At 36.6% G+C, this 25,790-nt stretch overlaps 1 protein-coding gene across 1 annotated transcript in view; it reads right to left on the reverse strand.

Annotated features, from left to right (window-relative positions):
- LOC130238098 (unconventional myosin-XV-like) overlaps window positions 1-25,790 on the reverse strand; it is an 80,678-nt gene that overhangs the window by 25,651 nt on the left and 29,237 nt on the right. The window contains exons 26-37 of the mRNA XM_056469007.1: window positions 24,850-24,974; window positions 23,654-23,749; window positions 22,963-23,198; window positions 21,113-21,282; window positions 19,716-19,788; window positions 18,300-18,473; window positions 6,322-6,440; window positions 6,058-6,128; window positions 3,374-3,457; window positions 2,766-2,910; window positions 2,574-2,674; window positions 547-783 (exon numbers count right to left, since the gene is read on the reverse strand). Of these exons, the coding sequence (XP_056324982.1) occupies window positions 547-783; window positions 2,574-2,674; window positions 2,766-2,910; window positions 3,374-3,457; window positions 6,058-6,128; window positions 6,322-6,440; window positions 18,300-18,473; window positions 19,716-19,788; window positions 21,113-21,282; window positions 22,963-23,198; window positions 23,654-23,749; window positions 24,850-24,974 (1,631 nt within the window). The remainder of the gene's footprint in view (window positions 1-546; window positions 784-2,573; window positions 2,675-2,765; window positions 2,911-3,373; window positions 3,458-6,057; window positions 6,129-6,321; window positions 6,441-18,299; window positions 18,474-19,715; window positions 19,789-21,112; window positions 21,283-22,962; window positions 23,199-23,653; window positions 23,750-24,849; window positions 24,975-25,790) is intronic.

Here is a 25,790-nt window from a genome sequence, read left to right on the forward strand (position 1 = left end):
CAAAAGAGCTTTAGTCACAGATATGCTTGTGCTACTAATGTCACATTAAAATACCAAAAGTAATGATATTTTCATGACGGATAAAAACAAAGCACAAAGACAAATGTACCTGTTACTTCACTGTGCACACAGACTATTTGTAGCACAACCTTATCTTTATTTAAAGGGGTCCTATTATGCTTTTTACTTTTTGTATGTTAGCCAGTGTGCATGTTTGGACATAAAAAAAAAGATGCAAAGGGTTACAAATTACAAGTCCATTCCAAAGGGAGATATTGTATCTTTAAAAAAACTACAACAAACTGCTCATTTGGTCAACAAGAATTATTTTCTGGTCTTAATGACATCACAAAGTGGCCCAAATCCTACTAACACAAATTTGAAGTCAAAATTTGAATGTTAAACAACAACAACAACGTCCCATTAAACCCATTTAAAATGATTTGTTCCAGTTCTTTTGAAAGGAAGTTCCCTTCCCATAATTTTGAAATACAGTAGTGCCATGTGGATTGAGTAAATGGAAACAGGTGAGTATTATTGGTGTACCTCAGGGCTGCGGGGTTTTGGAAGGGGCTCTGGGGCTTGTTTGGGGGTCTGATGATTGGTTCTTTGGCTCTGGGGTCGGCTTCGAGGTTTGGGTGAGGGTGAGCGTGAAGGTGAGCGTGCGCGCGGAGGAGAGCGCCGCCGCTGGCGTGGAGACTGTCTCTGTGACTCACGCCTGCGCATCTCATCCTGCTGCTGTTTCTGAGACAGTGACATCGCCTGCATGGTCATTTGCTGTGCCTGCCAGAAAAAAAGAGATTTCTGTGTTAAGAATTGTAACAATTTATATGGTTCCATATATTTTTTTCTTTTAAGCTGGTGCCGATGTTCACACTGCAAAAAAACGCTTTTCTTTAACTTAGATTCTTTGTCTTTTTCTAGTCCAAATATCTAAAGATTCTTACATCAAGAAGCATTTTCTAGACAAGTCTTGTTTTAAGAAATAATATGCAAAATTACAACAAGCTAAATAATCTGCCAATAGAGTAAACAAAAAAATCTATTTTTTTTCTTTTGACATGAGATTATTTTGCTTACCCCATTGGAAGATTATTTAGCTTGTTTTAAGGAAAAACTCACTTAATTTTAACATATTATTTCTTAAAACCACCCAATATGTTTTGCTTGTCAAGAAAATGCTTCTTGATTTAAGAATGTTTAGATATTTGGGCTAGAAGCAAGACAAAAAATTTTAGTAAGAAAAGTATTTTTTGCAATGTAATCATTTAATATATTGCAGTTAAAATAGGCACAATATTGATATTGTTGGAATTAAAAATTCAGTCATGAATTATTCAGTCTCTGATCTTGCAATTGTTTCTAGAGCATAATTAATTTTGTCTGTCTAATGTAGGAAATGAATGAGACTGAATGTAGGCAACAGTGCTTGCAAAAGATAGACATGTCTTAAAGTACTACTGGTCTACTGACAACACAATCATCAGTGTAATGTTATGTAATTAATATCAGCCATGACGATAATGATGCAAAACAAATGTATTTTTAGTTTTTTTTTACAATATTGATGAGAATTTTTATTTGATTATATCAATGCATGAAACAACAGAACATCTAATCTGAGAATTACCAGCATCAACACCACCGGCATAAATTAGATATTATTATGTCATTCTAAATGTATAACTCATGACTGCTCAAACAGAGACCAAATTTATAAAATCTTCAAATTTATTTCAAACAAACAAACAAATATTACTTTAAAAAAGTTTCCAAACAAAATGAAGTGATTTTACTTGCATACAAGTTAAATCAGGCATACACAATCATCTCTATCATAAAAATCCACTCACAAAAATATGTTCGGGAGAAAGGGACAAAGGCTAAATATATATTACTAAATGTTTTTAAGCATTGAGTTGAAGAAAAGCGCATCATAAATAAAACGTTATTATTATTATTAATATTATATAATTTCACAGATACTTTTTTTGTATTTATAAGAAGCAACTTGTTGTTTTGAATAAATGTCATGACAACATATTTTTTAACTTGGCAATTTAAACAAGATTCAGCCTGATGTTTCAAGTCAGTTAAATTGAAGTTAAAATGACTTGTTAAGTCTTAAAAAATAAGGTACTGTACAATTTTAGTATGCTTTGTAGCTACACTTTTCTTTAATTTGACCTGTTTGAAATGTGCTTAGCAGCACGGTGGCTCAGTGGTTAGCACTGTCGCCTCACAGCAAAGTTGCTGGTTCGAGTCCCAGTTGGGCCAGCTGGCATTTCTGTGTGGAGTTTGCATGTTCTCCCCATGTTCACATGGGTTTCCTCCCCCTCAGTCTAAACACATGCATTATAAGTGAATTGGATGAACTAAATTGGCTATAGTGTATGAGTGTGTTTGGATGAGTCTGTATGGGTGTTTTCCAGTGGGTTGCGGCTAGAAAAGCATCCGCTGAGTAAAACACATGCTGAAATAGTTGGCAGTTCATTCAGCTGTGGCAACCCCTAATAAATAAGGGACTAAGCAGAAGAAAAATGAATTAAATGTGCTTTGACTGTTGAACTCACCAAAAGCAGGGCCTGTTGGTTGATGAAGGCCTGCTGTTGATCCATTTGCTGTGGGTTGACAGCAGGCATGGCTTGAGGCATGGCAGTTGGCATCATCATAGCTGCATCCAAAACAAGCAGTAGGAAAAGAGTAAGAACTTAACAGATCATTCTACTAGAAAAAGACTACGTGAGCAGCAGGGATGGGCTTACGTGGCATGGGCTGCATCATGGGCATGGTAGCGGGCATCATGTTTGGCATCATTGGTGTGGCACCATAGCCAGCCATGGCAGGATTCATTGGCATTCCTAGTTCAGTCCCAAAATAAAGCATAGTGTCAATTATAGGATATACTGGCTTGACTCTGGAACATGGATAGTGCACAAAAAGGAAAATAAATAAATATTAATAAATAAAAACACAAATAAAAATGAAATGCAATAAATAAATACATAAATAACATATATTTTAAACAATAAAAATATTAAATATAAATTTTGATGAATGTAAATATGAATTAATAAAATATTTAAAAAAGAATAAATGTGTGTGTGAATTAAATAAACATTAATAGTAATATATTTAACTTATAATATTTAAATAGAATAACATAAATAATATAATATTTAAAATAAAATATCATATAAAATAAACATTAATAGAATATATAATTGTAAATATTGTATATTATTATCATAAAATATAGTAAATGAATCAATTGTATGTCCTAATATTAAACTGTAATATATTTACCCATCATAAATAACACTGCTCTGATTAATGATGAGTATCGGTTGAAGACGACACACAGATTTACAACTGTACCTGCTCCAGTGTACATGCTGGGCATCATACCCCCTCCACCTCTCATTCTGCGATTCAGCATGGCCATGCGGTCAAAGTCCTGTCAATAAAAAACAAATAAAATGCAGATAAAAAGACCTCAGGCTAGAACTCCGAGATAACAGGCAATACAAGCAGATCTCAGAGTTAATAAGTGGCAAGGCGGCATAATCCTCGCTGGCTTAATGAATGATAACAATATATCTATGTATGCAGAACATGTGCTGGTGCTCATGCAGGTGATATTAATCTACAAAAATATATATTGTAACTGTATCGTGCATAAATGACAGTATTTTAGGGGAAAATTACACAAATTAATTTTACTATATTAAGTTTAATCGATTTTATGTGATAAAAAAACAGGTATGCGGTTCATTTGCTATGAGTAAGCCCACACGGAATCTGTGTGTGCGGAAATCTGCAGATTTGCGCAGATTTTTAGCCCATCATTAAGGCTATTTATTTACTTGTGTAAATGTGTGTAAATTAATATTTATTCAGTTTTTAAATTCATTTAGTAATAATATTGACTAATATAAAAATGTTCATTTGATTTATTTACAGTTTGTAAAGTAATATTTTCTGTCGTTTAGTAGATATTTTCTGTCATAGACTTGCTTTGTTTACCAAATAGTGGATCTACTGTAATTGGATTTGCATTGCAAACATTAAATAAAAGTTAAAAAGGTATTATTTTGTATTTTATAAATTAAGTTTTTAGTTACGATACTCCTAAATTCTGCATAAATCCGGAGATTTTTTAACAAAATTCTGTGCAGAAACAACAAAAAATGTCAGCAGATTCTGTCTGGCCCTAGCTAATTATTAAGATAATGATGTATATAGAGTGTAAGTCAAGCCTGATGTGATTAAATGTTAATTTCCTTTTTTCCCACGTGACCTCATTTGGGTACATAAACAAATCTGTAAACAGGGTAAAATAATGTTAAAATAGATATTTAGAAAAATGTATCACCATAAACAACAAATAAAGCAAAGATATTATTAAATAAATCTATATAGTTATTCACTTTTTAAAATATGTTTATATCATTTTTTTATTTGAATTTATGTTTTAGTTTGAGCAATTTTCACTAATTTACTGAGAAAAAATATACAAATGAAATTTTTTTTAGGATTTATAGGAAATATTAATACACCGTAAAACCCAACAGTCAACTCTATCAAATGAAATGAGTGTAGTTAACTCAAAATTTACTGAAGGTTAATTCTACTCATTTGAAAAGAGTTTTAAACTCAGTGTTGAAGGCAATGAGTTAATTAAATACCTCATTACTTCAACTTGAATGGAGTTCACAGTATTCATATAGATTAGTTTTTGAACTCATGTTTTGTAGCAATTGGTTTCCTCAAACGGTTTGAGTTGCCTTAACTTATTGGGTTTTACAGTACTCAATTGGTTTGAGTTCTCTTCATTTATTGGGTTTTACTGTGCTCAAATTCCTTTGTTTACTCAAATGGATTAAGTTCACAGTACTCATTAGGATTAGTTTTTGAACTTAAATGGTTTGTTGCAATCGATTTCCTCAAACAGTTTGAGTTACCTTAACTTTTTGGGTTTAACAGTGTAGGATTATACACTACATGTTTTTCAGAAAACGTTTGTTTTATTTCATTCAACAAAAAATATTTTAGTTTTATGGTTTTAAGTTCTTATTTTGGTCACACTTATGGTTAAACTTACAAAGAGTTTTCATTAGTTAATGTCTTTACTAACATGAAATATTAATATAACAATACAGTGACACTTTAGTTTAGGTCACAATTTACTGTATTAACAAACCATTAACTAACACTACTAGCTTAATAAACTACTAATTAGCTGTTTATTAATAGTTAGTAAGGTAGAAGCTGGGTGTAGGTTTTTGGTAGGATTTGGAATGCAGAATAAGCTCATACTTTATAACTACTAATAAACAGTTAATATTTTAATAATAGGCAGGTAATAAGCCAGTAGTTAATACCATGAACTGTGAACTAAACTAAAGTTTTACCAACAATACTTACTTAAAATCTATTAATGCACTTTTAAAATCCAAATTCATTCTTGTTAACATTGGTTATAAATACTGTAATAACCGTATCGTTGGAATAAATACTGTAATAACCGTATCGTTCATTGTTTGATCATGTTAGTAAATACATTAACTGACATTAACCATAATACAACCGTATTTTGGGGCGACACGGTGGCTCAGTGGTTAGCACTGTTGCCTCACAGCAAGAAGGTTGCTGGTTCGAGTCGTGGCTGGGTCAGTTGGCATTTCTGTGTGGAGTTTGCATTTTCTCCATGTGTTTGCGTGGGTTTCCTCTGGGTGCTCCGGTTTCCCCCACAGTCCAAAGACATGCGTTACAGGTGAAATGAATAAACTAAATTGGCCTTAGTGTATGTGTGAGTGTGTATAGATGTTTCCCAGTACTGTGTCGCAGCTGAAAGGACATACGCTGTGTAAAACATATGCTGCATAAGTTGGTGGTTCATTCTGCTGTGGTGACCCCAGATGAATAAAGGCACTAAGCCGAAGGAAAATCAACCTTATTTTAAAGTGCTGCCGTTATCCACAATAACCCAGACTCAATCAGCTGTATAAGAACCTTACAGTAACACTGTATGGATTTAAAAGGGGCTATACTGACCGGAGGACCTTGATCAAACACAGGATCAAAGATGTCATCAACATACGAATCCATCTGCCGTCCCTGAGATCCTACAAGACACAATATCTCAGGAGCGTCCTTTATAAAATCATTTTATTTGCTCTACAGGGCGAGACACGTCCCAACCCTCGTACTGTACATTTCATTCACTCTCATTTCTTTGATCATCCCTGTGCAAAGCTATGAATGTGAACAATAACTCAGAATTTACTGTCTGTTTGCTAGTAATGGTTGGTTGCTCACCCTGGTAAGTGGACAAGGGTTCATATGTGTTCCAATGAGATGCTTCAAATGAGGGCAGACCAGGGGCTTGCATCGAGGGAGCAGGAGGAATAAAGTCATCCATGTCTGTGCTTTCCATCCTGACAATCAGAAATAAAAGGATTTGTTAAAGTACTTGTTAAAGGAACACTAATTTTACAACTCCCCTAGAGTTAAACAGTTGAGTTATACCATTTTTAATGCATTCAGCTGATCTTCAGGTCTGACGGGAGTACTTCTAGCTTAGCTTAGCATAGACCATTGAATTAGATTGGACCATTAGCATCCAAATTAAAAAAGTGTTTCAATAATTTTCTTATTTAAAGCATGAGTCTTCTGTAAATACATTGTGCACTAAGATCGGTGGAAAAGTAAAACGCTTCTCGATTGATATAGCTAGGAACTATACTGTCATACTGATGTAATGATCAAGCTACTTTCCTGTCATATTGCGCAGCGCCTGAAAATAGTCCAGAGCTGGGTGACTAGGTAACAGGGCTGTGTAATAATATAATTGTACCGCTAATTGTATAAGGCAGCAAAGTTCCTTGATTATTATGTGAAAATTATAGTTCCTAATAATAATTATAAAGTGTAGTTCCTATTTATATCAGCCTAGAAAATAGCAACTTAATGTATGCTACAACTTAAATGTTATGCACAATGTAACTACACTCTCAGAAAAAAAGGTATACGGTGCTACAAATAATGTTCCTTAAGGAACAGTTTTCTGCCTTTGTAAAAGTTGTACCCTATATGCTACAGAAAAGACCTGTTACATTATGATACTGTTTTGTACCTTTTATGGTACAATTGAAATAAAGGTACATAAATGTTGTCATGAAAAAGGTACATACTGTATCTGTTGGATACACAGTGTTGGATCACATAAGTGATTTTATGAATAATTTCCATATTAAAACATGAATCATTATTTAAAAGCATATGTTTAAAAAAACTCATAAACATTCATTATTAAGTTCTATAATACAAAACAACTGGTAAAACAAAACTATAGATATTGTAAACTGAACATTTAAGGCATTTTTAATAAACATTTTGTAAGCATTTTCTTATGAATACATTTACATTATTGATATCCGCACCTTTTGACATTGCTTTCCACTACGCATGTGTGCTGGCAAAAGTCCTGCATATGCAAAGTGTTCATGCAGACATTTTACTATTGTAAAACTAATCAAACATTGTGCATATCTCGGTACAATACTTTTGCATAATTCTATTTCTTTTTTAAAATTAAGTAAATTAAAGTAACTTTTAAGTGATTACAAGGTATTGTGTGAAAATTGGAGAAAAAAAAAGTTTTATATTGCCGATGGGACAATGTATTTCTGTAACATTTTTGTAAAAAATGTTGTGAAATGTTTAGCAAAAAATAGATATTTTGGCTTATGTTAAAGTATTTTTTTTCTTTACACAAAAAGAAACCTTTTAAAACCTTTTGTTTTCTATTTCCTAAAAATAAATTGACGCATTTTGGATGTAGCAAAATTCCTTTAACTAGTTCTTGAAGGAATACATTTGACACTGTTAAAAGTGTCTTGTCACTGTAGTGCATCTAATATTGTATCTGCAGGTTTTAAAAACCAAAGGTACATGTTGGTTTCCCATGGTACAAATCATGTTCTTAAAGGTACAAACTGCAATGGTACAAGTTAGTTTCTGTCTTCAGGTACAATTCTGTTCCATAAAAAGGTACTGCCACAGTGACAAGGGTTTGTACCTTCTTTAGTACAACACTGTACCATTTTTTCTGAGAGTGTACAGAAGAGTAAAGCTTTAAAAATGTACATTACCCAAACTCTTTTAAAAAAATTTTTTGAGTGAGATGCTAACGGTCTAATTTGATTAAATGATTCAAGCTAAAAGCTAAGCTAAAAGTGCTTACGCCAAACCTGCAGATGGATTCAAAAATGGTAAACATCAACTGTTTAACTCTAGGGGAGTTGTAAAATTTGCCTATTTTCTAAAAAAAGCATTCCTTTAGGTCTAACATGACGTGCCACAGTTTATCAGATGCCAAAAGAGAACAAATAATACTAATATACACTCGCATTGTGCTGTAATACTATCAGAAATCCTGACTGTAATGATCTCAGATTTTAGAAATAACTAATATATTGGTGTCTAGGCTACAGCAGAATGAACACCATGAGTTTGTAAAATATTTACTTTAATGTGTGATTTGACTAGGGGTCATAAAGGCATATTAAAGCAATAAACCCCAAGAAGCCATGGTTTACAGTGCATTTATAACAGCAGTGATCAATTCACTGTAAACCACAGCTTCACAAGTTTATTTCTTTTATAAAATGGTTATTCCATATGTAACCCCCATAAAATAATGAATGGGTGTAGATAAAACAGATTAGACAGATAAAACAGATTAGACAGATAAAATAATAAATAAATATACACCTCATCATCATTATTAATGTGTTAAAGTGTTGATGCTAAAATAAGTATCAAAATAAAATGTATAAAGAATGTTAAAACATGTATATGTGAGTTATAATTCTCTGATTGGGTGTCAGGCTGTCAGTAGTCTTAAGTCAGCAAATGAGAGTGCTTGATGCTCATCTCCGCCCCCTTGTGGTTGCGGATATTACTGAAACATCGGAAGAGACACACAGCGTGACAGAAAAGAAAACCGAGTGATTATAAAGTAAATATAGCGAAAATACACTAGTTAAAACTTTTAAAACCAATATAATGTTAAAAATATAAGTCTATAGCACGAGGATGGCGAGGGATTGAGTAGATATATGCTGATTTGAGCGTGATGGATGCATTTTGACTTGCTCACAGACATCACTGTGGTCACGTGTACCTGATAGGAATTAAGAAAAAAAAAAAGAATACATTGGAAGAACAGGCCAGGTTTTTTTGTTGCTGGATTTTGGAATTCTTGCGATTCTCGGTTGATGGCGAGCCTCCCAAGTGCAGTTTCAGTGGACCTACAGGAAAGGACTGATTTCTAGGGAAAAGGGACACTTGCTTTTTCTACTATTTCTCTTCACTCAAGTAAGAGGATTTGATCCTTAAGACTGTTCTTTTTTTTTTTTCCAAGAGGAGGACATTTTGTGAGTACTCAAAAGACAGTTGAAAGTAAATAATTAATTTATTTTATTTTGATCTTCCTGGATTTGAAACTTGATAAATGTGGAAACATTTTATTTGGTTACATGTAACAAAACAATTTGGAAATTGTTGATTTATTTGAACTCTCATCTATGTTGATTTAATTGTGAATTTAACAAAATTTTACAACATCATGTAAAGGGTGCACCCGGGGTATATTTTTACTTAGTGTTTATTCTATTGTTATTTCTTTTGTGTGTGTATATAATACAGAACAACGTTGTGCAACATATCTTTTTGGCCTCTGTGAGTTACTCAGCATCACCACTACCTCCTTTCCCGTTCTTAGTAATCTTCTGATTTTAATGATTTAGTCCTTTAAGGTTTAATACCCGTTACAAAGTGGCGAGCCAGCCAGGAGGTGGCGCTGTTGCTGAGTATTAATTACATTCTAAGCCATTATTTTTGCCTACGTTGACCAGTAAAAATTGACAATGGATATAATAGAGGCAGAAGGTATTAAAATTCCGGATTCAGTGATCATTAGCGGTTTAACACAAGACAAAAGTGATGATGAGCTGTTTGATTTTCTAAAACAATATGGTTCTTTTGCCAAAACAGTTTTTATTAGTGACAAGGATTCTGAGTTTTATCAAAGTGTTATTCTTGAATATACCAGTGGCCAAGCTTTGCATTCTCTAGAGCCACAGCTACCTTATACTCACCAGCTAACCAGTGACCCAAGTGTTATTTACCATGTGAGAGCATTATCTAGTGTGTTTACACAGTATAAGGGAACCAGTGTCACAAAGTCATACCTGGAGGGACTGAAAGAAGTAGCAAAATTGAGTGGGACTGATTTTGAGATTGTCTTGAGCCAGATGCTGTCGCAAATAAGTGCTGAGCTCACTCCAACGTCCGCTGACACTGAGGCTGATGACGAGGATCTGGATGAACAGCATGCTCAGGTATGTCCTGAAGAGAGTTTTACCCCAGCCCCTGTCAAAATTAGCCAACCAGATGACTCACTGTCACAACATACCTCTGCCAAACCAAGTGAGCCCCCCCTCTTAACCTCCTCAAAGGTGTTAAATCCACCTGAGGTTCAAAAACTCGTAATTGAACATGTGGTGAGATCTGGGGAAGTGGCTACTCAAGGACTTATGCAGCAGAGGCTTAGGGTATTTTCAGGAAAATGTCCCAGACCCGGAAGTGAGGTCGATTACGACACTTGGCGCTCCAGTGTAGAGCTAATGCTGAAAGATTCCACCTTATCTGATTTGAACGTATCCAGGAAAATAGTAGACAGTCTTTTACCCCCCGCAGCAGATGTTATAAAACATCTTAGCTCTGAAGCTCCATCATCAGCTTACCTTCAGTTGCTGGATTCTGCTTTTGGAGTTGTTGAGGATGGAGATGAACTCCTTGCAAAGTTCATGAATACTCTGCAGGACGCTGGTGAAAAGCCATCTACTTACTTGTACAGATTGCAGACAGCTTTGAGAGTGACAATAAAAAGAGGTGGTGTCTCACCTGAAGAAGCAGATCGGCATCTTCTCAAGCAGTTCTGTAGAGGCTGCTGGGATAATGATCTAATTACTGACCTGCAGCTAGAGCGAAGGCGTAATGATCCTCCTTCATTTGGGCAGCTTCTACTTATGCTACGCACTGAAGAAGACAAACACACCGCAAAAGTCACTCGTATGAAGCAGCATCTTGGGTCTTCTAAACCAAGAGCAGTAATGCACTCGCAAAGGACGTGGGTTTCTTCTGAGGTGGAGCAGGGAGAAGTTTCAAACATGGTATCACTTGCAGCTGAAACTAAGGAGATCAAGAGACAGATAGCAAAACTACAAAGTCAGTTGGCTAGCCTTGTTCCTGCGCATAAAACCCAGAAGAAAGCTTCACAGCAAGCAGTAGTAAATAAACTGGACAAAAAGAAGTCAGATACTGCTAACCAGTTAACTAGGGCTCCAGTTAGCCAAAGACAAAAGGACAGGCCTAGACCATGGTACTGCTTCACCTGTGGTGAGGATTGTCATATTGCGTCCTCATGCACTTCTGAGCCAAACCCCACACTTGTTAATGCCAAGCGTAAACTTTTGAGAGAAAAACAGCTACTATGGGACTCTCAGAACGCCAACTCCAACCCTTATTTAAACTAGAATCAGTCCTTGTTGTGGGACAGACAGGGGCTGAGTTGGAATCACAATGTCCCAATACTAATCATGTTTTTGAAAAAAGTCAGGTTTCTAAAGTGCAAAGCACTAGCTTGCCAAAGGGGTTAATAGGTGCTATGAGCATTGCTGAAGTTACTATAGCCAATGAAAAATGCAGCTGTTTATTGGATACAGGCTCTCAAGTGACAACAGTTCCAAAGTCCTTCTATGAACAGCATCTCTCAGGATACTCAATTAAGTCCATTGATGATATCCTGGAAGTAGAAGGCGCAAATGGTCTATCTGTTCCTTACGAAGGATACATAGAAATGGGAATTACCTTTCCAGAAGAATTACTAGGAGTGAGCATTGAAATACCTACAGTAGCCTTAGTAGTTCCTGATGTAAAAGCTCACAATCAGTCAATGGTTCTTATAGGGACAAACACCTTGGATGTTCTCTATAAGAAGTATTTAAGTGCTGATCCCCAAAAATTTCAACCTTGTTCATACGGTTACAAAGTGGTACTTAAAACTCTTGAAATAAGATGGAGACAAAACACAAGTGGTGTTCTTGGCCATGTACGATTGAGAAGTCGAGCACCCAAAGTTTTAATGGCTGGTCAGACTGTAGTGGTGGGAGGTTCAGTTACAAATCCATGCAGAATAGATCAGACTATACTTGTGGAGCACTCACCTGATTCGTCTCTACCTGGAGGGGTGTTTGTCAAGCGGTGTCTCCTTAATCAGCCTAAGAACCAGATAAATAGCCTACCAGTTGTGCTTACCAATGAGACAAATCATAACATTACTCTCCCACCCAGATGTGTGATCGCTGAGCTCCATGCTGTGGATTCTTTACAGCCTCTTTCAAAAACTTCCAATAGGAATGGAGAGGGTGATTTCACTCTGAACTTCGGTGATTCCCCCTTACCTCAGGTATGGAAGGAGCGCATTTCTAAAAAACTCAGAGAAATACCTGAAGTGTTCAGTCATCATGACCTAGATTTTGGCCACACCCAGAAAGTGAAGCATAGCATTAAATTGCACGATGAAACTCCCTTTAAACAGAGGGCACGACCTATTCATCCACAAGATATTGAGGCAGTTCGTAGGCATCTACAAGATCTTCTTGCAAGTGGAGTCATCCGGGAATCAGAGTCACCTTTCTCTTCTCCAATTGTGGTGGTGAGGAAGAAGAATGGGGATGTACGTCTATGTATAGATTATCGCAAGCTAAATGTTCAAACAGTGAGAGATGCCTATGCATTGCCGAATCTTGAGGAAACATTCTCTGCTCTGACAGGATCTAAATGGTTCTCTGTCCTCGATTTAAAATCTGGGTACTACCAGATAGAAGTGGATGAGGCAGACAAACCCAAAACCGCCTTTGTCTGTCCACTGGGATTTTGGGAGTTTAATCGCATGCCACAGGGTGTGACGAATGCCCCAAGTACATTCCAAAGATTAATGGAAAAATGTATGGGGGACATTAATCTGAAGGAGGTACTTGTTTTCTTGGACGACTTAATAGTTTTCTCAGACACATTGGAAGAACATGAGACTCGACTATTAAATGTCCTGTTTCGTCTAAAGGAATACGGTCTGAAACTCTCCTTGGAAAAATGTAAGTTTTTCCAGACTTCAGTCCGCTATTTGGGACATATCGTGTCAGAGCATGGAGTGGAGACTGACCCTGAGAAGGTTCAAGCTTTAAAAACCTGGCCTGTACCTAAAAACCTAAAAGAACTTAGGTCTTTCTTAGGTTTTGGGGGATATTACCGTCGTTTCATCAAGGACTACTCTAAAATAGTGAAGCCACTTAATGATCTGACCTCAGGATATCCTCCGCTAAGAAAGGGTGCCAAGAAGTGTAACAAAGGAAGCCAGTACTATAACCCAAAAGAGTCCTTTGGTGATCGATGGACGCCTTCTTGTGAAGAAGCATTTCGAACCATTATAGAAAAACTCACTTCTGCACCTATTCTGGGATTTGCTGACCCCAAACTCCCTTATTTTCTCCACACTGATGCAAGTACAAAAGGACTAGGGGCAGCACTTTATCAAGAACAGGATGGGCAGATGCGTGCAATAGCATTCGCAAGCAGAGGGTTGTCTCACAGTGAGTCTAGATATCCTGCTCACAAACTTGAATTCCTTGCCCTAAAATGGGCAGTGACTGAAAAGTTTAATGACTACTTATACGGTAACCAGTTCACCGTTATTACAGATAGCAACCCTTTGACCTATATCCTCACTACAGCAAAATTGGATGCTACAAGTTATCGATGGCTGTCAGCTCTTTCCACCTTCTCTTTCAAATTGCAGTACAGAGCTGGCAAGCAGAATGTAGATGCGGACAGTCTCTCAAGGAGACCCCAGGAAACCATTCCTGAGACTGCTTGGTCCAGTAAAGAGCAGGAAAGAATCCATCAATTTGTACAACACCATCACCATGATGCTGCAGACGTTGTTAGTGCCCCAAATGATGTAGTCCATGCTATTTGCGAAAAGCACCTTATCAACCAGGACACAGCTTCTGGGGTTGCACTGGTGGGATCACTTGCACTCCGTCCTGATGCTGTACCTGATGAGTATGGAGAGGATTGTAATTTAGATGGATTACCTGTTATGCCTTACCTACCACATGAGATTGGTGAAAAGCAGAGAGCAGACTCAGTCCTTCGAGAAGTTATTTTCCACTTGGAGTTGGGGGAGAAACCTTCTCCTACAGTGCGAAAAGAGATTCCAACTTTTCCTCTTTTTCTAAAGGAGTGGAATCGTCTTGAGTTGCGAGATGGAATACTCTATAGAAGAAGGCAGGAAAATAATTCACTCACTTACCAACTAGTACTCCCTGAGGATTTAAGACCCTTGGTGATGAGCAGTTTACATGATGACATGGGTCACCTAGGAATTGAGAGGACTGTAGATCTGATTCGATCTCGTTTCTACTGGCCAAAAATGGCTGCAGATGTGGAACGAAAAGTAAAGGAGTGTAGTCGCTGTGTGCGTAGGAAGGCACAACCCCAAAAAGCAGCTCCTCTGGTCAATTTTCATGCCACTAGGCCATTACAGCTGGTGTGTATGGATTTCCTTTCATTGGAACCTGACAGGAGTAATACCAAAGACATCTTGGTTATTACGGACTTTTTTACCAAGTATGCAGTGGCTTATCCTACACCTAATCAGAAGGCTAAAACAGTAGCAAAGTGTCTTTGGGAGAACTTTGTCACACACTATGGGTTTCCTGAACGCTTGCATAGTGACCAGGGCCCTGATTTTGAGTCACATGTCATCAGAGAGCTCTGTGAAGTGTCAGGCATAAAGAAAAGCCGAACAACTCCCTATCACCCGCAGGGAAACCCGGTTGAACGCTTCAATAGGACCCTGCTGGGCATGTTGGGTACTTTGGAGGAAAAAGATAAAGCCCATTGGAAAGACTTTGTCAAGCCACTTGTCCATGCGTACAATTGTACGAAGCATGAAGTCACTGGGTTTACTCCTTATGAATTGATGTTTGGCAGACAACCAAGATTGCCTGTTGACCTTGCTTTTGGTCTGCCTCATCATGGGAAATCAGATGTCGTTCCTCATTCAGAGTATGTAAAACAGCTGAAATCACACTTGAAGGAAAGCTATTTGCTTGCTTCACAAGGTATGATGAAAACTGCTGAAAAGAACAAAACTAGGTTTGACAAATCTGTCACTCATTCTTCTTTGGAGGTCGGGGATCGTGTCTTGGTGCGAAATGTCAGACTGCGTGGTAAGCACAAGTTAGCGGACAGGTGGGAATCTGAGGTGTATGTGGTGGTAAAGAAGGCTGGCGACTTACCCGTCTACACAGTTCATCCTGAAAGCAGTGAAAGTCCCCTTCGTACCCTTCACAGGGACCTCCTTCTTCCTTGTGGTTACCTGCCATTGTCAAACATTTCAAACCCCTCCCCACCCAAAATGTCAAGACCTAGAACAAGGCAGAATCCAGGTTTCCAACAACCTGAAGAGGATTGTCCTTTCCTTAGTCCAGAAGATGAGGATTATCAGTGGTATGGTGATAACCATCAAAATGTGGAACCATTGCAGTTTTCTACAGTGTATGATGTTCCCCAACCAGTAAGAGGAAAGAGTGTGTCCTTAGCTGATGAATCAGCTGGTCAAAACCTCGGACAAGATGGAACTCAATGCAAGGAAGGAACTCAAAAAGATAACCTACCTGTAACTCCTCCAGTTGACAACTTACCTGATGATCTTCCAGCCAATGATCCTCCAGTTTATAATGCACCTGTACACTCTTCAGTTGATAACCCATCTGATGATGTTCTGGAAGTCTGTGAAACAACTGAGACACCTGGAAAAGACCAACCTGAAACTGATAACAATAAAGACTTACCAATTCAGAGAGAGAGTAAAGTTGAAGAGGCCAATGATTCAGAAAACTCTGTTTCTTGTGAAAGAGAAGAACAACAATCAGAACAAGAAATACCTCCACTAAGACGTTCTGTAAGGGAGAGAGACAAACCTGAGAGACTTACCTACTTCCAGCTTGGAAATCCTCTGTCTCATGTTGTTCAGTCAATGTTTCAAGGATTAAGCACTGCTCTTGTTAACTCTCTCAATAGTGTTGAAGATCTGGGTGATCCTCCTATAACTTCTGACATTCCAGCAAACATAGTGACTATCCAACCGCTCAGAGCATGCAAAGGGACTTGCATTGTTTCAAGAGGGGAAGGTGTAACCCCCATAAAATAATGAATGGGTGTAGATAAAACAGATTAGACAGATAAAACAGATTAGACAGATAAAATAATAAATAAATATACACCTCATCATCATTATTAATGTGTTAAAGTGTTGATGCTAAAATAAGTATCAAAATAAAATGTATAAAGAATGTTAAAACATGTATATGTGAGTTATAATTCTCTGATTGGGTGTCAGGCTGTCAGTAGTCTTAAGTCAGCAAATGAGAGTGCTTGATGCTCATCTCCGCCCCCTTGTGGTTGCGGATATTACTGAAACATCGGAAGAGACACACAGCGTGACAGAAAAGAAAACCGAGTGATTATAAAGTAAATATAGCGAAAATACACTAGTTAAAACTTTTAAAACCAATATAATGTTAAAAATATAAGTCTATAGCACGAGGATGGCGAGGGATTGAGTAGATATATGCTGATTTGAGCGTGATGGATGCATTTTGACTTGCTCACAGACATCACTGTGGTCACGTGTACCTGATAGGAATTAAGAAAAAAAAAAAGAATACATTGGAAGAACAGGCCAGGTTTTTTTGTTGCTGGATTTTGGAATTCTTGCGATTCTCGGTTGATGGCGAGCCTCCCAAGTGCAGTTTCAGTGGACCTACAGGAAAGGACTGATTTCTAGGGAAAAGGGACACTTGCTTTTTCTACTATTTCTCTTCACTCAAGTAAGAGGATTTGATCCTTAAGACTGTTCTTTTTTTTTTTCCAAGAGGAGGACATTTTGTGAGTACTCAAAAGACAGTTGAAAGTAAATAATTAATTTATTTTATTTTGATCTTCCTGGATTTGAAACTTGATAAATGTGGAAACATTTTATTTGGTTACATGTAACAAAACAATTTGGAAATTGTTGATTTATTTGAACTCTCATCTATGTTGATTTAATTGTGAATTTAACAAAATTTTACAACATCATGTAAAGGGTGCACCCGGGGTATATTTTTACTTAGTGTTTATTCTATTGTTATTTCTTTTGTGTGTGTATATAATACAGAACAACGTTGTGCAACATATCTTTTTGGCCTCTGTGAGTTACTCAGCATCACCACTACCTCCTTTCCCGTTCTTAGTAATCTTCTGATTTTAATGATTTAGTCCTTTAAGGTTTAATACCCGTTACACATATACATAACAAGGCTTCACAAAATAAAACAAATGCAACAGTTTCTTTGGCTTAGCACTGAATCAGAGCCATAAAGGGGGAAATTTTTGACAACGGAAGCCCAAAATGTTTGATCGTCACGTGGGTCATGTAGACTCAAATAGTTCCAGAAAGTTCTTCGTAGTTAATTCAAATAAAGTTAGATTACGTTAAAACACACAATCTTATTTTCAGAAACTTTGTACCTTTCAAATGTGCAAAACCAGCCATCTTCAGCAGTAACTCGTAAATGCTAACTTCCGGGAACTACTAAGAGGCTCCATGAGCCCTTCACCCTTTCCCTTCACCCTTTTCACCTTATTTTCTATTTAATTATGAGGTTTAAATACTACATTTTAAGCACAATTTTTTCCTGGATTAGCTTGTCAGATGGTCATCATAATTATAAGTTTGGATGCACCAAAAACATTTCCTAAAGATTTAGAATAAAGAAATATGAAAACAATAGTTATTTTTATAAATACAAATTTATCACATCATATATCATTCGAAAAAAATAGGACTTTGTTAAAGCTTTAAATTAAAAACAGCAGCCCATTGTCATTTATTAGGCAAATAACAAACAGGCCAGCACATTCAAGTTTCCTCAGTCAGAATTTGATATGCCAAATTTGTCTCTTCCGCATTGTTGTAAAGCCTTCTTCGATGGGTTATTTTCATAGGTATTTTTTACAATTTATAATGGCAATTAAAATAGGACAAATGAGCTTATGTATGGGACAAATTCTGGACCTTTGATCAATGAGGGGTGGGTCTTTCGAACTATAAGCTGCACCTGTCACTGGTGTCACTGAATAGGTAATCATTCTCCGCAGACGGGTGACCCATGGGAACATCAGACTCCACTCCAGCCAACAGATCCATCACAAAATCACAACCTGTCAGGTCCGTCCAGCCCTCGTCAGCCAGCAGAGACACAGACCAGCCTTGTGTAGCGTTAGACAGGCCTCTGAGAGAAGGAAAAATGCATATTAATGTGAATAAAGAGAGATTGACTTTAACTATAATGTTTCAGCTACACTAACGTACTTACTTGTAAAAAATATTATTAATTATATATCTTATGGATTTAACAAAGTCAATAAACACCTTTCAGAGTTTTGAATTTAGTTCTGCATGGGCAAATACCAAATACCATATCATGATCAAAGTTTATTTCTAAACTAATTTCGAGAGGAGCACATGCTTATGATTGATCACGGCTGATTCTCATGAGATGATTCTCACTCTCTATAAAGTTTCTTACTTCAGTTAACTTCGCCTTGAAGAATACCCCCTTCCACCCCTACTCCTCCACCTTTCCCTTTATAGGGCAGCACGGTGGCTCAGTGGTTAGCACTGTTGCCTCACAGCAAGAACGTCACTGGTTCAAATCCTTAACAGGCCAGATGTTGTTTCTGTGGAAAGTTTACATGTTCTCCCTGTGCTCGCGTGGGTTTCCCCCCAGTTCTCCGTTTTTTTCCCACAGTCCAAAAACACACAATTGAATTGTCAATCTAAATTAGCACTATAGTTGAGCTTTTAACCAGCAATATGTCTCTATATAGCAATTTATAATCTGTCATCAGCTCTAAATAAGGGGGGAGTTCTCGAGATCTACCTGAGCTCAAACTTCCCTCTCGCACTGCAAATGCGAGGGAGCCCCGGGCTCGAGGATCAAACTTGCTTCATAATCAATCATCAGCTGAGTGTGAACTCTTGAATTGATTTAACAGTATAATATTTTATTTACTACACTTTGTTTATTTTGAATTTTGGTGGCAAATATGTTGCAAAGCTGAAGCCTAGCAAAATAATAATGCTATTTGAAAACGTAATTCCAGAAATAAATAAATAAATAAATGAAAATAAATAAATAACATACAATAAATTACATAAAATAAATTACATAAAATAATAAATTAATTAATTAATCAATTTAATAAATAATAAATGTGCATGCATAAATTTAATTACAACAATGAAGTTTACAATTAGGTGCATAGTGAGCCCAATTTTCATTATGACATCAAAATCATGCATGATAATGAAATATTCACACAGGTGATTGGGGTTTAAAAACCACCTGTAAGAAAAATATCTTAAAGGTCTTATAAATTATGCCTCTTTTAATGATGAGAACTGCAGTATGTGGGAATATTTGTGACCTATACGTTATGTGTTTTGAAATTCTCAGACAAAATATATGTACCTGTAGCTAAGAATCCAAGAGGCCAGCTCTTCTCCTGTTGTCCAAGACTCCACCTCCACTGCTAACTTTTCCTCTGAAAAACAAAAAGATGAAAAAAAAAACTTAAAAATGAAAAGAATGTTTGAAACTTGTTGACACTGATAAACACAGTAGGAAAAAAATACTATGGATGTCAATGGCTAAGGGTTCCTAACTTTATTTAACATTTATATTATTGTGCATTCACCAGTAGAAGAAAACTCAAACTGGTTTGAATCAAGATGATGGTGAATAAATAATGAATGAGGTTTCATTTTCTGGGTAAAGTATCATGTTATTACTTTTACTGTTTATTTATACTTGAATGATTTTAATATCATTTATTCGTCTGAAATGAACAGTGCAATAATTTAAGGCCTGTTCACACTGGGGTAAATAATTATGAAGATATTATTGAAAAGAAAAGTGAAATGCACATAAATATAATAATCAAAACACAGAAAAAAACAACACAGGAATGACTTTGAAATTGTTTTTCTAGCTAGTTAACAATTAAAGCACTGACAGCCAATCAAATTCTAACCTGAGTTTAAAGGGACAGTTCACACAGAAATTAAAATATATTCACCATTTATTCCACCTTGAGTGTTTCCAAACCTTTACGAGTTTCTTTCTTTCTATCTTCTCAAACGAAGATATTCTGAAGAATGTTGGTAACAAGTAGTTATTGACATCCATTTCATTGCTGGTAGCTAGCTCTCTGCAACTGTCACATGGTCACCCACTGAAGCTAAGCAGTGCTGTGTCCGGTCAGTACCTGGATGGAACACCACATGGGAAAGCTAGGTTGCTGCCGGAAGTAGTGTGAGTGAGACCAGCAGGGGGCACTCAACCAGCGGTCCTGACTCTCTGTAGTCTTTAAAAATCCCAGAATGTCGTTCGAAAAAGAGTAGAGCATTTAAACCCCGGCATTCGGGCCAAATTTGCCCACTGGTCTCTATCCATCATTGCATTCTAATCATCCCCATATCATAATCGGCTTTATCACTCTGTCTCCTCTCCGCTGGTGTGGTGTGCGATCTGGTGCAATATGGCTGCCATCGCGTCATCCAGGTGGATGCTGCATGCTGGTGGTGGATGAGGAGATTCCCCCCTAATGTGTAAAGTGCTTTGAATGTCTAGAAAAGTGCTATATAAATGTAATAAATGGAAGTCAATGGCTGCTGATTAAAACATTTTTCAAAATATCTTTTTTTGTGATGGACATAAGAAAGAAACTCTAAGGAGTTCAGAACAAATGGAGGTTGAGTAAATGATCACTGCTGTGCCCACATTATCATTACAGTTTACAGGTGTTGGTGTGAGAAGATCTTATCTCCAGTTATCAGATAAGAGCTCATATGTTCAGTTTTCTTTACCATTGAAAGTGTTGACCTCAAGTACCATCTTTCCTTTCCTCTGATTGGCTGTCCACTCCAGTTGAGTGGGCGGGTGCCGTCTGCAGGCCGGTGAGGGCAATGGGAAAGACGTGAGGAGCTTGTGTTGACACAGAGAGCGGTATTCACCCGGACCCCGGTCTGACACATACCTGATGACCACAAAAAAACACACTGGTTTTAAAATTATTTAACAGTAGTCATATGGAAAGACTGAGTTCTGCTTGCTGCTGTTTATCTGATGATCAATATTGCTTTTTCTAATTCCATCAAATTTCCGTAGAAGAACATTCCATAATCAATCTGCAGTAATGATATTTGATAATCTTCCATTTATTCATTTCTTTAAAGGCGCCTCCGACAGAGAGCTCGACGAGATCAAAGATGACATACTGAAGTGCTAACGCTAAGGGAGGATGAGGTCCAGATAAAACTGCAAAGCAATTACTACAACTGCAGCCTGGAAGAAATATGGGAACGTTACCTCCGAAAGATGAGACCCTTGGCAAGCTAAAAAATATGACTTTGCAAGGATGACCCTGATGAACTGCTCAAATGTTGATTTACATGCTTAGAGATATACTCTAAAGAGCTTTCCTGACATAGCTATTCCAAAAGCTTTCCTGATATAGTTATAGTATATTAGTATATTCTAAAAGCTTTAACATCTATGCATGAAAACTGTATATAAGGCTGGAACCTACAAACCAGCAGCACGCTTAACTGACTTCTTTATGCTGTCTTAGGCCCTTTATTCTGAACAAAGTAAAGGAGTTTGTTTTGTTCTTGTAATTGTTTTTAATTCCTCTTTTTCATTTGTTTTAATTTAATAATAAAAGTGTGTTTTAGTAATTTTTATCACTGGAGTGGACATTGGCTTTATTTGCAGAACCCATCAAGATACCTTGTGTGGTAAGGTATGAATCTAATTTATTCTATGAACAACATTACAAAAGATGGTCCTAAACAAAACTCTAGCTATGAAATATAGCCAAGAGAGGATTCTGGTTTCTTTATTTAATTAGGATATTAGATAAAGACATCAGCACAAAATGCCAGAAAATGTAAGGTTATGGATATATGTTTATTATTGACTTCTCTCAGTGGATCATGGGCATGCTTTGTAATCTTCTTTGTAAAAAAATAAATAAATAAAAGACCCATCATTAGTAAATCTAAAGTTGTAGTAAAGTTGTGGATTCTTTTATAAAAATTTGTCAAGCATCATGAAATATTCAAAGTGAGATTTATTTTAACAATAACAAATATTGTACTGTACTAACATTAATTTTATTTCAAGGGTTCACACTTAGATATTGCTTGACGCTATTAGCAAGTTTGGCATGCTGTCCCGGAAGAGAACCCTGAGCTCAGAGATAATTGAGCCCAGGGCTCCCGCCTGGTCAATTAGCATGTAAGGGGGTCTGAGGTCAAGTAGATCTCGAGAGCTCCCCCTGGTAAAAGGAGGAAAAGGGGAGGAGATGGGGTGGAAGGGGGTATTCTTCCAAAACGAATATAAGGCAATAGGATGAAATAGGTCTATTTATTATAGGTTTGGATCGATCTGATTGGATTATTGCTGATTACGGATGAGAGACCAGCCCAGATCAATCATATCACATGCTCCTCTCAAAATTAGTTTGTAAAACTTGACTTAAGTAATTGTAATTTATTTATTATTCATTTATTATTATATTAATCAATTAATATTTGATCAATTTTATTTTAATTGAACAAATTAATTGAAAATATGAACATATTTTAATTGAGAACAATCTCTTGCTGTTCAAGAGCCCTGTTTTAGGTATGTGAGTCAACAGCTGAGGACGTACTTGAGCAGGGGTTTCTCCAGGTCAGGAGAGGGTGTGAAGGCACTCAGACAGCAGGCCAGAAGTAACCAGCCACGCAGGTTGGTCTCCTGTCTATCCCCATCCCAAGTGAGGTATACCAGCTGGGCCAAAATCTCATCTCTGATGCTGGGCCGAGTTTGACTCTTCTCCACAATGTAGTTCCCCAACATCTGCTCCTGCCAGCCATTCAGATCTGAGTCCCCTGTGAAGCGCAGGATCTAAAGGAGAGAATAGATGAGGAGCTCCATTAGCTGGTTAAAGGTTTGTGTTAAAAGAAGACACTGCAGGTAAATATACAGTAGCGTAAACAAAATTAACTGATTTATCACCATTCTTCACCAGTTGAATTGATTATATTATAATTCTTGCATTACAAGCTTTCTAAAATGTTATGTTTACATATTCTAATGAGCCGTCAAATTAAATATGAACTAATTAGCAGACATTTCTAGAACAAAGATGTAAACATTAGATGAAGCCGGATTTATTTACATTTTTTGACATATTATTAAAAAGTCAAGGGAGGGGATTTGGGGAATTTTCCCAGATTATAATTTAAAAAATACTGCACACAGCAAGAAAATGAATATATTTTGACATATTTTGCAGAATAAAATGTTGTACATAATGAGGCAATTATGTATGAACAAATGCCTTTAAATATTGTACTGACCAGTTTGTAGATTTCCAAAGCTGTACGGGCATCCTCATGATCCAGGGACGTCAAAGGCCTCTGAAGTGGGTAACCTTGTGCTTGGCACCATCCATCCTAATCAACAAAATACCAAATAACTGATTTAACAAATGGGCTCGACAAAACCACATATAGAAACACACAGTCTTTCCTCTCCATATGCACCAGACACTCTAATACATACTCCAAGTTCCAGGGAAACATTGTGCGATTCTGAGTGTGCTTTACACGGGTGAGTGGGGTGTAAAAACCACCTGTAGGAAACAAACTCTTTCCTTCTCTCTCTCCATATACACCATACACTTTCTTATAAACTCTCCATGTTCCTAGGAAAACACTGTGCAATCCTGAGAGTGTTTCATACGGGTGAGTGGGGTGTAAAAACCACCTGTAGGAAACAAACTCTTTCCTTCTCTCTCTCCATATGCACCAGACACTTTCTTATAAACTCTCTATGTTCCCAGGGAAAACACTGTTCAATCCTGAGTGTGTTTCATACGGGTGAGTGGGGTGTAAAAACCACCTGTAGGAAACAAACTCTTTCCTTCTCTCTCTCCATATGCACCAGACACTTTCTTATAAACTCTCTATGTTCCCAGGGAAAACACTGTTCAATCCTGAGTGTGTTTCATACGGGTGAGTGGGGTGTAAAAACCACCTGTAGGAAACAAACTCTTTCCTTCTCTCTCTCCATATGCACCAGACACTTTCTTATAAACTCTCCATGTTCCTAGGAAAACACTGTGCAATCCTGAGTGTGTTTCATACGGGTGAGTGGGGTGTAAAAACAACCTGCAGGAAACAAACTCTTTCCTTCTCTCTCTCTCCATATACACCAGACACTTTCTTATAAACTCTCCATGTTCCTTGGAAAACCCTGTGCAATCCTGAGTGTGTTTCATATGGGTGAGTGGGGTGTAAAAACCACCTGTTTCCTTTTTCCTCTCAAACACTCTGTGAAAATGATTTGATAATAAAAATAAGTAAATAAATAAACTGCAAAACTAACTTCAACTTGTCTTAGCGTTAATATATTATATATAATCTGAAGTACTTCATTTGTAAGTTACTTTGGATAAATCTGGTAAACGTAAATGTATGAAATTGACTGACGTATGAAAACAGTAGGCGACCACTATATCAGAAAAGAAATCTGCATGTGTTTTTATTTCTACCTTCAGGACCGTGTTGGCATATTGAGAGAAAGGATGTCTGTCAATGTCCAAGGGCAGTGAGAGATTGTGGTCTGCTTTGACCTGCGGCGGAGCTACTTCTGACACCCCTGAGCCTTGAGGACGTCCTGAAAAACATTGTTTTAAAACACATTGAGATCAATGCAGCCCAATTATATCCATTACATAATATAAATGAACTTTACTTGAGTGTGAACCAGTAAATGAGCAGTCTATAGGATTAATTATCAAAATGTACGAAAGTTTGGAGTGAACTTTTTTATAATGTTAATGCCTTCGCAAAAATGATTTTCTGGACTGATGGTAAATACATTTATCCTGTTAAAAAATTATAGTTTCATGTAAATGATTTTGTCTTGAATATTTTCACCCAAGAATGCAAAGTTACTTTAATAATATCATATCAAATTATACCAGGTTAATGTACTTTTGATAATATTTTTATACATCTATTTTTTTACAACTTATTATTATTATTATTATTATCATTATTATTATTATTATTATTAGTAGTAGTAGTAGTAGTAGTAATAGTAGTAGTAGTAGTAGTAGTAGTAGTAGTAGTGGTAGTAGTTGTTGTAGTAGTAGTACTGTAGCAGTAGTAGCAGCAATGTATGTGAGCAAACATACAGTAACTGTATAGAATTCAAGAGAACAACATAAGATACAGAAAAAAAGAAATAATAATAATTATTCAAATAATACTTGTGCATTTTGTTCTATCTTTTGTGTTTTATCAATTGTTTTCAATTTCAGAATAACATTATCATTACATTAAATTATATTTATTACTACTACTGGTATTATTATTATATATTGTTCATAGTCTATACTCCTTATTACCTGATTTTTAAGCAATGCAGGCTTGGTAACTAAAAAACGTAAAAAAAAAAAAAAAAAGTATGAAACAGTATAAAACTGTT

This window comes from Danio aesculapii, chromosome 12 (genome assembly GCF_903798145.1).
Source record: "Danio aesculapii chromosome 12, fDanAes4.1, whole genome shotgun sequence".
NCBI lineage: Eukaryota > Metazoa > Chordata > Actinopteri > Cypriniformes > Danionidae > Danio > Danio aesculapii.